General features: G+C 65.7%; 1 protein-coding gene across 3 annotated transcripts in view; it reads right to left on the reverse strand.

The window, feature by feature from the left end:
* Window positions 1-1,070: 1,070 nt before the first annotated feature.
* SLC11A1 (solute carrier family 11 member 1) overlaps window positions 1,071-13,959 on the reverse strand; it is a 30,664-nt gene continuing 17,775 nt past the window's right edge. For 2 of the 3 annotated variants that reach the window (XM_075932981.1, XM_075932982.1), the window contains exons 7-15: window positions 12,554-12,621; window positions 11,396-11,551; window positions 10,619-10,777; window positions 9,747-9,836; window positions 9,216-9,335; window positions 6,761-6,910; window positions 6,601-6,674; window positions 6,134-6,287; window positions 1,071-5,672 (exon numbers count right to left, since the gene is read on the reverse strand). In XM_075932981.1, the coding sequence (XP_075789096.1) occupies window positions 5,559-5,672; window positions 6,134-6,287; window positions 6,601-6,674; window positions 6,761-6,910; window positions 9,216-9,335; window positions 9,747-9,836; window positions 10,619-10,777; window positions 11,396-11,551; window positions 12,554-12,621 (1,085 nt within the window). In that variant the 3' untranslated portion in view covers window positions 1,071-5,558. The remainder of the gene's footprint in view (window positions 5,673-6,133; window positions 6,288-6,600; window positions 6,675-6,760; window positions 6,911-9,215; window positions 9,336-9,746; window positions 9,837-10,618; window positions 10,778-11,395; window positions 11,552-12,553; window positions 12,622-13,959) is intronic. The other variant, XR_012905094.1, reaches the window with a different exon arrangement.

The raw sequence follows: 13,959 nt of genomic DNA on the forward strand, positions 1-13,959 counted from the left end.
CATGGTTGGCTCTGGCCCCATGGCCCTGTGCAGTGACCTGCAGCCCCGGGCCTCATTCGAGGGAACAGCATCTTGCAGCAGGGAGTTCCATGCGGTAATGACATCCCGTGTCACTTCCTTGTCTCTGCTCTGAGCCCCGGGCTCAGCAGTGCCACCTCACTTAACCGCTGAGCTCTCCGGTCACCACAGGGTGGCCCTGGCCCGTCCCTTTTCTCCTTCCTGCAGCTGGGTCCGCAGGGCCGAACAGTCTCAGCGTTGGCCATTTGCTCACAGTCAGGCTGGAAGGGAGTGTGGGACGGCATCAGCCCAGCCCCCTGTGCAGACCAGGACCCTGTGACCCTAGACCTGGGGAGGGGGGTGCCACAGAACACCAGGCCCTGGTCACCTTGCTGTAGGGTGACGGGGGGGGGGGGGAGGAAGGGGGCTGGTGGCGGCTGTAGAAGGCTTCCTGCCGGACCTGGTGCTACAGACCACATGGTACCCCAGAAGCAGCCTCCTGGGGAGGGCACAGGGCTCTGCACCCCTGGCCAATGGGAGCTGGGGGGCAGTACCTGCAGGTGAGAGCAGCATTCACTCCGTCTCTGGCTGCTTCCAGGGCCCAGCATGGTCTGTGGTGTTAGGCCAGGCAGGAAGCTTACCTGAGCATCCCCGCTAGCTGGGAACCACTGGTGGCAAAGCCTGTACCCCAGCCCTGAGCACTAACCCCTGCCCCAGCGTTGAGCCCTCCCCCCCAACTCAAAGTCCCTCACCCCAGGGCCTGTGTAACCACCACCAGGTGGATTTGAACCTGGGACCTCTGGAGCTTAGTGTAGGAGCCTCTAGAGCTTGAGCTAAAACACCAGCTGCCTCCCCGCTTAGGCTGCCGAGTTCTTCTCTCTCACTGTATGTGGTCTAAGTGCCACCCCACGGGACAGACGCCCGCACGAGGTGTGTGGGTTACACCTGCACTTCCAGATGGAGTCTGTACCCCCCTCCCACAGCTGAACCCCTCTGCCCCATCCCCACAGCCTGGAACCCCCTCTTCCACCCCAAACCTCCCATCCCCGGCCCCACCTCAGAGCCCGCACTCCAGCGAAAAGGTAGAATTCTGTTGGGTCGTGGCATCAACAACTTTCTTCAATGGACTCACAAGGACACAGTTTGAAAAGCAGGCCCTAGAGCGGCTCTGCCCTAACAGGGCTTTGTCACGGGAGATATTGAAGAGCAGGTTGGACAGACGCCTGCCAGGGATGGGCTAGATGGTGCTTGGGGGCAGGGACTGGACTTGATGCCTCTGGAGTTCCCTGCCAGTTGTAGGATTTCATGTTCGTCCCGTGGGAGCACTGCCAGCTCCATGGCTCAAGCCTGCAATGCTACATCCAGGGTTCAAAAAGTCTTTCCCTTTGCACAGCCCAGTTTGCGGGTACTTCTATGACCACAGCAGCGCCAGGCCGCTTCTGGGCCCCGGGGCAAGGTGCTGCATGGACGCATGGCGGGAGGCACCCCCTGCCCTGGAGGCCTTGCCCGGTTTCTGACTTTGTGTCTTGCACTCGGGGGAGCTGGGTGGGGCATTTTTGAGCCAAAATGTTTCAACCAGAAAGCAGAACATGCAGTACACAGTGACATGTTGGTGCAGTGCCTCATGGGAGTTGTAGTTCAGGCGCGCAGTGCCTCATGGGAGTTGTAGTTCAGGCGCGCAGTGCCTCATGGGAGTTGTAGTTCAGGCGCGCAGTGCCTCATGGGAGTTGTAGTTCAGGCGCACACGCTCCCATTCTCTGCGATAGGCTGGGCTCCGGGGTGGGACTACAGCTCCCATGCTGCCGTATGGCCGAGGCTGCTCTCCACAGGGAGGACGAGGCGCCTCCTACTGGCGTCAGCTGGAGATCCCCCTTAGCTCCCCTGCTGGAGGCTGGTGGTCTGGGAGCCGACGAACCAGATGTAGGTGGGAGTTGTCTGGCAGGCTGCAGCTCTGTCCGGGGCATAGAACGGCCAGACAGGGTCAGACCAAAGGCCTGCCCAGCCCAGTGTCCTGTCTGCCGACAGCGGCCAATGCTGGCAAACAGGGAATCGTCAAATGATCCCTCCCCTGCCATCCATCTCCACCCTCTGGTAAACAGAGGCCAGGGACACCATTCCTTACCCGTCCTGGCTAGTAGCCATTGATGGACCTGTCCTCCACGAATGTATCTAGCTCTTTTTTGAACCCTGTTACAGTCCTGGCCTTCACAACATCCCCCGGCGAGGAGTTCCACAGGTTGACAGTGCGCTGCATGAAGAAAAACTGCCTTGGGTTTGTTCTAACTCTGCTGCCTATTAGCGGCACCTGGATTCACGCTCTCCAGTTAGAGGATGTTCATGCTGCCAAGGCTCTGCTAGGACGCCGCATCTGGGGCTTTTCCTGCTCGATCACTGATTTGCTCACTAACTTTAGGCAAGCCCTCTCAGGGTGCTGGCGGCTGGGCCTTGCCTTTAGCTTACGGTGCTGTCAGTTTCACCGGCCACACGCCCTCCTCCCCATAGGGATAGTGAGGGCCCCCCCGCGGGACCCGCTAGTTCCCTTCGCCTGTACGCGGAGGTGCTAGCTCCTAGATACACGCCGTTTGCTGCAGCGCGCGGCGTGGCCCGCACAGCCTCTCCTGCCCGGGGCTCTGGGGGGCTCCCTTAGGCGTAGCTGCCCCCCAAGCGAGCCAGGCCAGCGTGGCGCTGCTGCAGCCGGGCAGTTGCAGGCAGGGAGAATTCCACGCAGGCTTGAAGTGGAGCAATCGTCAGGAATGACCTGGGGCTGGCAGATCCCGGATGATCTGAAGCTGGGCAAAGGCCCAGAGCGCCGGCGGTGGGAAATCCGCCAGCTGAGCAGAGCAGGGAGCTGGCTATTAGCACGCCCGGGCCCGGGGAGGGCTCCCTTCTCAGCGCTAATTGGGAGGAGAGGCTCTCTGGGGGCTGCGAATTCACTTAGGCCGGAGCGCCAGGCGGCGGTGCTGGGCCCCAGGGGGTTTGCCAGCTCGCAGAGGCAGCTGCTCGCAGTGAATGGTGCTGGGAGCTGCCCACGGCTGGGGACGCCGCAGCCTGGCACCGGGGGCAGTGCCAAGCCCTGTTTAACCCTGTCCCTGCTGGCGGCGGGTGCCCCCTTTTCCTAGCCATCTGTGCAGAAAATCCCTTGCCAATGCAGGGGAGCCGGCTGAGCCGTTGCACCCGGGCCCCACCACTCCCAGCTGGCCGGGGGGTGACCCCTGTATGCAGCTGTGCTCCAAGGGGGTGCAGTATTCCAAGGGCCCAGCGGCCCCTGGACTGCCCCAGATCCCCGCCCTGCCTCCACCCCCCAGCCCACGCCGCTCCCCTTCCACAGCTGGCCTGGTTGAATCGGGGTGTGGGGGGGAGCTGCTGCTTCCTGGGGTACGCTCTGGGAGACAGATCCACAGGGTGGGACTCGCCCATCAGAGCCAGCCCCACCACTGGCCACAATGCATGCTGGGAGCTGTAGTCCCCCTGGCCCTCGCCTCCCTTTCGGGTTCCTGCCCTGGAGCGCCCCGGAGCCCGGTCACCAAGCACCAGCTTCCTTCGCCTCCACAGCAGGTCGCTGGTTGATTTAGCTACAGGCTCTGGGGGGGCTGACCTGCAAAGCGGGGTGGGGGGGGGCTTGCTTGGCTCTGTGAAGGGCTGGCAGGTTTGGGGCTGTTGCCAACCAGCCATCGGCCAGTGGCTTTTAGCCGTCACTGCCTGCGAGCGGCCACACAGGGACCGGGCGACCCCGCGGCCCTGCAGGAGAGCCGGAGCGGCCAGACGGGGCCAGCCCAAAGGTCTGTCCAGCCCAGCGTCCTGGCTGCCCCCAGTGACCAGCGCCAGGTGCCCCAGGGGAGGGAACAGAGCAGGGAACCCTCATGTGATCCCTCCCCGTCACCCACTGGCCCGGGTGGGTTTGTCTGCTGCCGTTGCCCCTAGTGAACGCCGAGGCCTGGCACACTTGGGACAAGGAGGGTCTTTGGTCCGGATTCCGTCCCCGCCGCTCCCACCTCTCCCTGCAAAGCCAGCTGGGATGCGCCTGGTATTTCCAAGGGGGAAATGGAGCCGCTCCCCTCCCCACGCTCCTTTTTAACCCTTTCAGGGCCCCTTCCTGCAGCGGGGAGCCGCAGAAATGCCCTTGGAACAGCAGGGGGCGCTTTGGAGCAGGACACGGGTGACTGTGCTGCAGCAGCTCAGTGTGTAGGCACCAGGGTCCCTTTGGGCCGGGGGCCCAGGGCTGGCGGGGGTGGCCCCGTCCCAGAGTCCCTCCCTCGCAAGCCGAGGGGCTGAGCGCCGTGTGCTCGCCAGCCGGGGGACCTGTCTGGGGAGACCCTTACGCCCCCGTCTGCACCGTGTCACCTCCCGGGCCTGCTCCCCGAGAAGGGCTTTGCCAGGTGTCCTTGATCAGAGGCCCTGCTGCTAACGGGCAGTGCTCACTATGGCTGCCATGCTCCACCCCAGAGGTGGCCGCACGCCGTGGGACGTGCTGTGGCATAGACGGGGCGGGTTCCTGGGAAATGTTCCTATTCGGAGCAGTGACCGGCGCTGAAGGGCAACACTAGGCTCATGGCGGGAGGCTCGGCCCGGCGCCCCGGCGGTGGCTTGGCTCCAGGAGCGGTTCCCCTCGTGGGCCTGCACCAGCCAACGACCCTCCTGGAGGAAACCCTGGAAATCAAGTTTATTACCAAATCGGCACCTGGCCGGCCGGTCTGTGACCCGAACTCCCCGTCTCCTTCAGGCTTTCGCTCCCCTCGGCCGCAGCTGCCGGCCCCTCCCAGCCCCACCAGCGAGGCTCCAGGGTTCCCCAGGGGTGAGTTGCCTCCACTGTCTGTGCGAATGGAGGCTGGGGGGCAGGACAGGGCTGGTGGGGACTGCGGGTGGGGAGTGAGGGGCACTGGCAGAGCTGTGGGGGGCTGTAGGTGGGGAGTGAGGGGCCCCGGCAGGGCTGGGGGCAGGGCTGGGCTGGTGGGGGCTGTGGGTGGGGAGTGAGGGGCCCTGGCAGGACTGTGGGGGGCTGTGGGTGGGGAGTGAGGGGCCCTGGCAGGGCTGGGGGCAGGGCTGGGCTGGTGGGGGCTGTGGGTGGGGAGTGAGGGGCCCTGGCAGAGCTGGGGGCAGGGCTGGGCTGGTGGGGGCTGTGGGTGGGGAGTGAGGGGCCCTGGCTGGGCTGGTGGGGGCTGTGGGTGGGGAGTGAGGGGCCCTGGCAGGGCTGGGGGCAGGGCTGGGCTGGTGGGGGCTGTGGGTGGGGAGTGAGGGGCCCCGGCAGGGCTGGGCAGGGCAGACCAGGGTGGCGGGTAGCAGGGGTGTGTGGCTCAGGTTTGGGGAGCAGCAGCAGAGCTGGGGGGGGCTGTTCACAGGAACTGGAAAAGCGAAGGTGCTGATTGGTCAGTGCACCCCCCCCATGCCCTGAGATGGGGGACGTCCTGGATGCTGCTTGTCAGTCAGTGTGGGGGGGCAGGGAGCCCAGCCCCGAGTCCCATCTCTGCTGGTGGTGACAGGCAGGTTCCCCCCGGGGAGGGAGACAGACCCAGAGGCAGGACAAGCCCCTGGTGCGGGTGCCCAGCCGGCAGGGGCCGGGCCCATCATGGAGGCCCAGCCCGGGCTGGCGGGTCCGTGGGGGGGCGCCCGTAGGAGAAGCGGCTGTGGCGTCCGCAGGCCAGGAACCCAGCGCCGTGTGCAATGCAGCACGTCCAGATCTGCCGGGGGCGAGAGGGAAGCCAGGTGAGCAGCTGATTGGGAAAGCTGTGAAGTGGGGGGAGGGGCGGGGCATGTTGGAGCTGGGGGGGAGATGGCAGAGGACCCCCACTCTCTGCCCCAGAGTCCAGTGGGATCAGAGCCCCCAACCTGAGCCACGTGCCCGGAAGGGAGCAGAGTCTGGCTCCAAGCCCCTCTCCGACCGGGGCTGGGGGTGGGATAACGCGGCAGCCGGTTCTGGTCTCCCCCAGGCTGGGGTCTGCCAGGCAGCAGGTAGGGGCCAGTACGCCCCAGACACCTCGTCTTGCTCGGAGCCCAGGGGCTGTGCTGAGGGATTCCCCCTTAACCCCCCCATCTGACCAGCAGGTTTCCCCTTTGGGCCAGGCACTGGGGAGGGACATAGGTCCCAAGCCCCCACCAGCCCTAGAGCGCAGGCCCCGCCCCGCCTGCCCAGCCCCCCTACCAGGTAGGCGGTGAAGGCCAGGTAGCCGGCCAGCACGAAGGCCAGGGGGATGTAGTAGGCCAGGCTGCCCAGCGTGGGGATGTAGATCACCACGAAGTAGAGGTTAATGGCGCAGATCAGCCCGGTGATGAGGACCATCAGCACCTTGCTGACCCTGCAAGGAGACCAGAGCGCCCGTGAGCCCAGCCCGGCCCCCTCCCAACGCCTGCCTGGAGCGGGCACCGGAGGGGGAGTCTCCCCTGCAGCTGAGCTCCCCGTGCCGGGCTGCATGCCCTGGCTAGCACATGGCGAGCATGGCCCTGCCCACCTATGCCCCGCCCCTCCCGCAACCTCACTGCGTGATTGGCTGAAGGATGCCCCGCCCCTCGGTCTGGGGTTCTGCTGCTTGTTAATATCGGCCTGGGGGGGTCTGATTGCGGCGCCAGGCAGCGGCCAGTGGGGGCGGGGTCCCCGGGGCAGATACTCACACGCCGTTGGCAAACTCCTGCATGAGCGGCCGCATGCTGGTGAAGGTGAGAACCGGGAGGACGGCGAAGGGCAGCTGCAAGGCAGAGGGGCAGGGTGAGGAGGAGGGGACCCCGCTCCCAGGACCGGCCCCCATCCGCCGTGCGCCCGCCCGGCTCTCACCAGCAGGCTCTGCAGCACGTTGAGCAGGTCGTTCATGCCCGTCAGGTGGCTGACGTCCTTGAAGGCGGCGATGAAGACGGTGGGGAGGATGGCGAAGGAGCGGGTGAAGAGCACGCGGGCAAAGCGGGACCAGCGCAGCTGCAGGAACCCCTGGGGGGGGGCAAAGGGGGCGCCCGGAGCGCGTGAGAACACGCCGGGCGCCTGACGCCGGAGCCTGGCAGGAGGCCAGAAAGCAGGCGGTCGGCCCCCAAGTCACCCCAGCGGTTTCTCCAGCCGGGCCTTGGCGTTCGGGGGCGTTTGCCCGGCGCTGCCCCCTCCCCGGCATGGGCTGGTGTCCCCGGGTGCGACGCGCCGCGGCGCCTCCTGCTGGTCACTCGGGAATTCGTGCCGGGCAGCCCCGGAGCGCCCCCTTCTGGCCCGTGCGGGAGCGGTTCTGCCACGGCCCTCCCAGACCACAGCGCCCGCCCCCTGGGTCCTGCCCTGCCGCAGGGCCCCACTCGCGGGGGTCCTCCCCCTCTGGGAACCGCCAACCCCTGCACCCACCTTGCCAGTCGGCAGCCAGCCCCTGCCACAGGGCAAACTGCCGCCTGAAACAGCCCCTCATTGGCAAGGGTGCGGACCTGCTGCCTCGGGCCCCTCAGGCCTGGCCTCAGGCCCTGCAGCCTGGGAGCGGTGTCAGGCCAGAGCCCCCAGCCCTGCTCGGTCTCAGGGATCCTCCAGCTTCCCTGGCAGCCCGGCCCCTCCTGCTCCCCAGCGGGAGCCAGTGTCCCCTCCCCTCCAGGAGCCCGTATTGATACATCCTGGCTGGGCCCTCCCTGGCTGCTCCTCCGACCCCCACCTCTGCCTGTCTCCAGCCTAGTCGCTCACCCTGTGACCCCCGCCAGTTCTACCCCCCCCCCCACCGCCCTCGCTCAGCCAAGGGCTCCGAACCCACCATCGCGTCCCCCCAGGGGTGCGAGTCATTCCCATGTCTGCCCTGGCGGGACAGCGCTGCCTCCCGGGCCCTGTCCGCACTAGGAGCAAACACCCGTTAACTGGGCTCCTTGCTCGCCCCCCCCGGGGCGCCCTGCCCAGGGAACGCAGGTGAAGCCCCCACGTGTCTCGTCCCCGCTGCATCCGTCCGGTAATGCCTGATCCGGCATGTGTTGCAATCCTGGCTCTCTAGCCTGGGAGGGCACGGCCAGCGAGAGGCAGGGCAGCATGACCTGGGCCTGCGTGTGGGGACGAAATGCAGGAGGAACTGGGTCAGGAGTGGGGGGCACTGGCCAGGCAGTAGGGGAAGCCCAGGGCTGGGCCGGCAGGGGCTGGGGGTGGGGCGTGAGGGGCACTGGCAGGACGGGGGGGGGAGGCAGGGCTGGGCCAGCAGGGGCTGTGGGTGGGGCATGAGGGGATTAGCAGAGTTGTTCCCCGACTTGCGAACGGTCGAGTTACAGCCAAGTGTTTGGTCCGTAACTCGTTCATAACTCGGAGAGAGGCTACTGCACTGAGGGAGGAACAATCCGTGGCACACACACAGATCGGGAAGTGACTGTCTAGGCAGGAGTCCTGCAGAAAGGGATCGAGGGGTCAGAGTGGCCCACAAGCTGAAGATGAGTCAGCAGGGTGGCACTCTTGCAAAAAAAGCCAACATGATTCTGGGCTGCATGAACAGGAGTGCTGTGAGCGAGACGTAGAAGTCATTCTTCCGCTCTACTCTGCGCTGGTTAGGCCTCAGTTGGAGGATTGTGTCCAGTTCTGGGCACCACATTTCAAGAAGGATGTGGAGAAATGAGAAAAGGTCCAGAGAAGAGCAACAAAAATGATGAAAGGTCTAGAGAACATGAGCTAGGAGGGAAGGCTGAAAGAACTGGGCTTGTTTAGTTTGCAAAAAGAGCAGACTGAGAGGGGACCGGACAGCACCCTGTGCCTGAAAGGGTGTTACAAAGAGGAGGGATAAAAAAATTTCTCCTTGGCCTCTGAGGACAGGACAAGAAGCAATGGGCTTAAACTGCAGCAAGGGAGGTTTAGGTTGCACATTAGGAAAAACTTCCTACCTGTCAGGGTGGTTAAACACTGGAATAAGTTGCCTAGAGAGGTTGTGGAATCTCCATCCCTGGAGATATTTAGGGGCAGGTTGGTTAGACATCTATCAGGGATGCTCTGATGGTGCTTAGTCCTGCTGTGAGGGCCGGGGACTGGACTCGACAATGACTCGAGGTCCTTTCCAGTTCTATGATTCTATTTGGTGCGATGGTTGCTGTCATTAGACTCCAGAGTGAACACCCCAGGGAGAACAGGGCAGTTCACCCCTGGCTCCGTGAGGCTGAGCACAGGTCTCTGCTGACTCAGGCCGGTAGCTGGGTCACAGCTGGAAGTTTTGCTCTGCAGCAAGCGGGGCTGGAAAAGCCAACCCCCAAACCAAAGCCGGGGGGCTCCCAGGGAAGTGCTGGTTCCATCCCAGCCGGTCCCGGCCCACCTCCATGACGAACTGTCCAGCGTAGGTCCCGGTCATGGTGGAGCTCTGCCCTGCAGCCAGGATCCCAATGGCCCAGATGTAGAGAGCGACGGAGCCAAAGTAACAGCCCAGGATGACGCCCTGAAAGGGGATGGAGCAGAGTCCTATTAGCAAGGCCCAAAGGGGGACCCCAAAACCTCCCTTGCAGGGAGGCGGGGGCTGGATCTGCTTCCGGCTTCTCCCACGCTGAGCTGGCAGGTCAGCTGCTCCTAGTATCCCCTCGGTCTGTCTGTCAGCTGGTGGGGCAGTGCCGCCGTGGGAGTGAGGGGCGGGGTGGGGTACGAGTGTGTGGGGCGGGGGGAACAGCAGGGACCCTGATGGCTCCAGCAGGGGGCCGGGAGGGGGTGGTGGGCACCTGGGTGCTGCTGGAGAAAGGGTCCTGCCCTGGGAGCCCAGGCTGGGAACGCCCCCCGCATGGGGTCAAGACATTTCCGTGCCGCTGGGCTCTCCCCTCCCCCGCAACCCCGGGAGGGGTCCGTGCCCCCGACTCACCCCTTGGTAGATGTCCACCGAGACGGTCTGGTTGTCGGTGGGGAAGATGGGGGCGTACTGGCTGACGCTGCTGTTGGCACAGACGTTGTACTGAAACACACAGGGCCCCGGTCAGCAGGCTGCCTGGCAAATGGGGAGAGGGACTGGGAGGGCTGGCGGGGGGCAGGAGCAGGGCGGCCCTACAGCAGGCAGAGTGATCAGCTCCCCACATCCCTACCTGCCCCCCCCCAGTGGGACCAACCCCCCCACAAGAGCCCATCAGAGCCCAGAGACTGGCAGCCCCCTGGCTGCTGGGTGTGTGTGCTGCCCTCTAGTGCACGGCATGAGTGAGCTGTGTATCGGGGGGGGGGGGGCATATCAGGGGGGGAAGAGGGAAGGTCCTTTCTTGGACTGAGCACTGGTTAAAAGACAGGAAACAAATGGTAGGAATAAATAGTAAATTTTCAGAATGGAGAGGGGTAACTAGTGGTGTACCCCAAGGGTCAGTCCTGGGACCGATCCTATTCAATTTGGCTACATCTAGACTGGCCACAAATTCCGGAAAAGGGATGCAAATCAGGTAAGTCAGCATAGGGAAATCCGCGGGGGATTTAAATATCCCCCGCAGATTTAAATAAACATGTCCGCCGCTTTTTTTCTGGCTTGGGGAAAAGCCGGAAAAAAGCGTCTAGACTGGCGCGATCCTCCGGAATAAAGCCCTTCTCCGGAGGATCTCTTATTCCTACCTTCAGGAAGGACCGTGGGAACCGCTGAGGGGCGGCCCCTGTGGGAGCTGCTGGGAAGTGCAGGTGGGTAGCAGGGGAGCCCAGTGGGTGGAGTGGAGTCTGTGGGGCACATGGAGGGGAGAAGGCCCCCTGATGGCCGGGACTCACCACGTCCTGGTTGGTGCGGTGGTAGAAGGCCTGGCCGAAGACGGCCATGACGAAGAGGTTGATGAGGAAGGAGACGAAGAGGGCGATGCAGGACTCGATCAGGAAGTACATGTTGGCCTCGCGCACCTGCTGCCTCTCGGAGCGCTTCACATCCCGGGTCTGGGTGGGGGGCAGTGTTACGGAGGCCTAGCCTGGACCCCCCATGGAGCCAGCCAGGCCCGCGCTAGGGGGCCTGGCTCCGCAACCCGGGACAGGGCGTCTGGCCAATGTTCCCTCTAATTTGTTTTCCACCCAAGTGCGGAATAAATGTTGTTCTGTGCACCAAGGCATGTGCAGACGTGCACCACAACAGACCCACAAGCTGCTGTGGGGGCCCCTGAATTTCTCCTGGGCGGCCGCCCATGTGCTCTGCTTCCAGGGAGCCCTGAGCCCATGGAAGGGGTGGCCTGTGGAGGGCATGGCATGCTCAGCTGGTTCCCAGGAGGCTTTGGGGGACACAGTGTGGGTGGGGTGCAGCCTGGGGCATGGGGCATCAGAGCCCAGCACTTGCCCCCTATCCCACCCACACTCCGGTACATTGAGTGCCCCCCACCCGCCCCCAGCATCCCTACCCGGCGGCTGCAGGGGCTGGGAGTGCAGCAGCGCCCCCTCTGGCGGGTTCACGCACTGCGCCCAGGGCTCCTAGTGCTGCAGGTGGCCGTGCGCCGGGGCCCCAGCGGGTTCCAGACGAGGCCCCCGGGGCGGAGCGGCTGCTGGGTGCCCGGGCCGGGCCCTCACCTTGACGAGGGAGGAGTGGAGGTAGATGTTGTGCGGCATGATGATAGCTCCCACGATGCCCACAGCCTGCAGCAGCTCCTCCCGCCCGCAGCCGCGGCAGTAGGGGAAGAAGATGCCCTTCAGCACCTCCCGCTGGTCTGGCTTCACCACCACGTACTGGGGGCAGAGCAGGGGGTGAGCGGCTGCAGCCGGGTCCCGCCCGGGCACAGAGATCTGCTGCGCTTGGGGGCACAGGTGCCCTGGCAGCCCTCCCTCCTGTGGGGCACCCCCCATGCCAGGTCTCCCACAGCACAGCCCCGGCGCCGTGGCCCTGTGCCCCGGAGGGGCTAACGCCAGCCTGCCCCGATGGAGCAATCCCCCAAACAGATCCCTGTGGGGCAGCCCCCCAACGCCATGACACAGGAGCCCCGGCAAGGCCACGCCACCCCCTCCCCAACTGAAACCCTGGGAGGCAAAGAGCTATGCTGTGCCCAAGCCAGGAGGTGGGGCTGCCCCCCCCCCCGAGTCCATGGTCTCTGGAAGGCAGCGCCTCACCCAGAAGAGCGCCAGCCTCCCTGGCCGGGGGGTCCCCCCTCCAGATACTGCCCAGGCCGCCCCTGCTTAGCTTGGGAGCCAGGCCGGGGCGTTACATTGCATTTCATCAGCGACTCGGGGGACACTGCGGCGCGTCCCGCCCAAGGGGCTCTTCCTCCGTTTACAAGGCAGCGGCGCGGCGAGGGACGGGCGTGAGCCGGGGCTTATCGGACAGTCGACTAGTCGCGCACAACCCTCCGCCAGACACGGCCCCTCCCCAGGCAAGGAGCGAGGGCAGCCGACCGGCCTGCAAATGCCCCACACGAGGGCCCGGGCGGGCTGGGTTTGGGGCAGGCCCGGGGACACGGGCAGAGAGGAAAGCCGCCTGTCTGCTCTCTGCCATGCCCCCCAGCGCGGCTGAGACGCCCCCGGCTCCCGCTGTGCACACAGCTGTCTCGCTGGCCGGGCACGTCCGTCAGACCAGAGGGCAGCCCACGTGGCCCCCTGTAACGTGGATCTGACGTGCCCCCCCCCGTCACGGGGATCCCGCTGGGCTCCAGAGATCGGGGAGGGCGTTAGCTGACGGGGTTGCCCACGATGGGGGAAGTGCTGGCCCCAGCGTCCCCTTTCAGCCGGGGAATGTACCTCGTAGCCAAAGGTCACCGCCATGATCGTGATCAGGAGGGCGAAAAAGCCTTCCAGCTTCCGGAGGCCTGGGGGAAGAGAGAGCCAGGCTGTGCCAAGCTGCAGCGGTGCCCAGGTGGGCAGCTCCCAGCCAGCCCTGGGCCGGGGTGGCCGCTCTGCCTGGCCCCCTGGGGACAAGCCCCCAGCCCCACAGAGGCCAGGGCCAGAAGGGAGCAGCGGGATCCAGGCTGACCTGCGCCTGCCCCAAGCCCCGGCTGAATCACTGACCCCTTGCGGCTTGACTGGCACCTTCCAGAGATGCCCCCTTGCTCTAGTTCCAGCCAGGGGCCCTGCCATGCCCAGGGGCACTGGGTACCTTGGCGGGGGAGACTGACAGCCGAGCATGTCCCCGCCCATGTCCTGCCCCCAGGCCAGGCCTCCTGCTGTTCCCAGCGTTGTGCCCTGGCAGGCCCAGGCTGGCTTGCCCCTGCAGGGGCTCTGGGCAGCGAGTGTTGCAGCCGCCCTGCCCGCTGGAGGTCAGACCACCCCCTGGCGCTCTGGGGCTGGCCGCGTGGAGCACTGGGACTGGGGATGCGGTAGGACTCTGAGCTCCTGCAGGGTGGGACACTGGCCACCCACACCCAGGGACAATTCCCTCCCCACACCAAATCCAGCCACCAGCTGGCCCCCGCGGATGGCAGCAAGCCCCACCCAGCAGGTCCTAGGAACGAATCTCTGCAGCTCAGAGCCCTCCCCATGACTGCGTCCCCGTCCTGGCTACTGGGGGGACCCGCCGCTGGCAGGTCGGCCGGGGTCCGCGGCTGGCAGGTCGGCCGCACGCCCCGGCTGCCGGGGGTACCCGCCGCTGGCAGGTCGGCCGCACGCCCCGGCCGCCGGGGGTACCCGCCGCTGGCAGGTCGGCCGCTCACCCCGGCCGCCGGGGGTACCCGCCGCTGGCAGGTCGGCCGCTCGCCCCGGCCGCCGGGGGTACCCGCCGCTGGCAGGTCGGCCGCTCGCCCCGGCCGCCGGAGGTACCCGCTGCAGGCAGGTTGGCCGCTCGCCCCGGGCGCCGGGGGTACCCGCCGCTGGCAGGTCGGCCGCTCGCCCTGGCCGCCGGGGGTACCCGCCGCTGGCAGGTTGGCCGCACGCCCTGGCCCCTGGGGGTACTCGAGCCTAACCTTGGGGATTGCCAGGTAGTAGCCTTTTGTTCTGGCATCCCCGCTGGCCTGTACCTGGTATAACCACCCACCCCCTGGACTGGGCTTTATCCCCCCAGCGTGTGAACCTCTCCCGGCCTTTGTTTAGGCCAGGCAAGCCAAGCACTTCCATCCCTTCGATCATCGATCTCGCCCTCCTCTGCACCTGCTCCTGTGCCAATGCCTCTTTCTTACACACGGGAGCCCAGAACAGCACACGCCCGGTGCAAA

Source organism: Pelodiscus sinensis, chromosome 7, assembly GCF_049634645.1.
Source record: "Pelodiscus sinensis isolate JC-2024 chromosome 7, ASM4963464v1, whole genome shotgun sequence".
In the NCBI taxonomy this organism is placed as follows: domain Eukaryota; kingdom Metazoa; phylum Chordata; order Testudines; family Trionychidae; genus Pelodiscus; species Pelodiscus sinensis.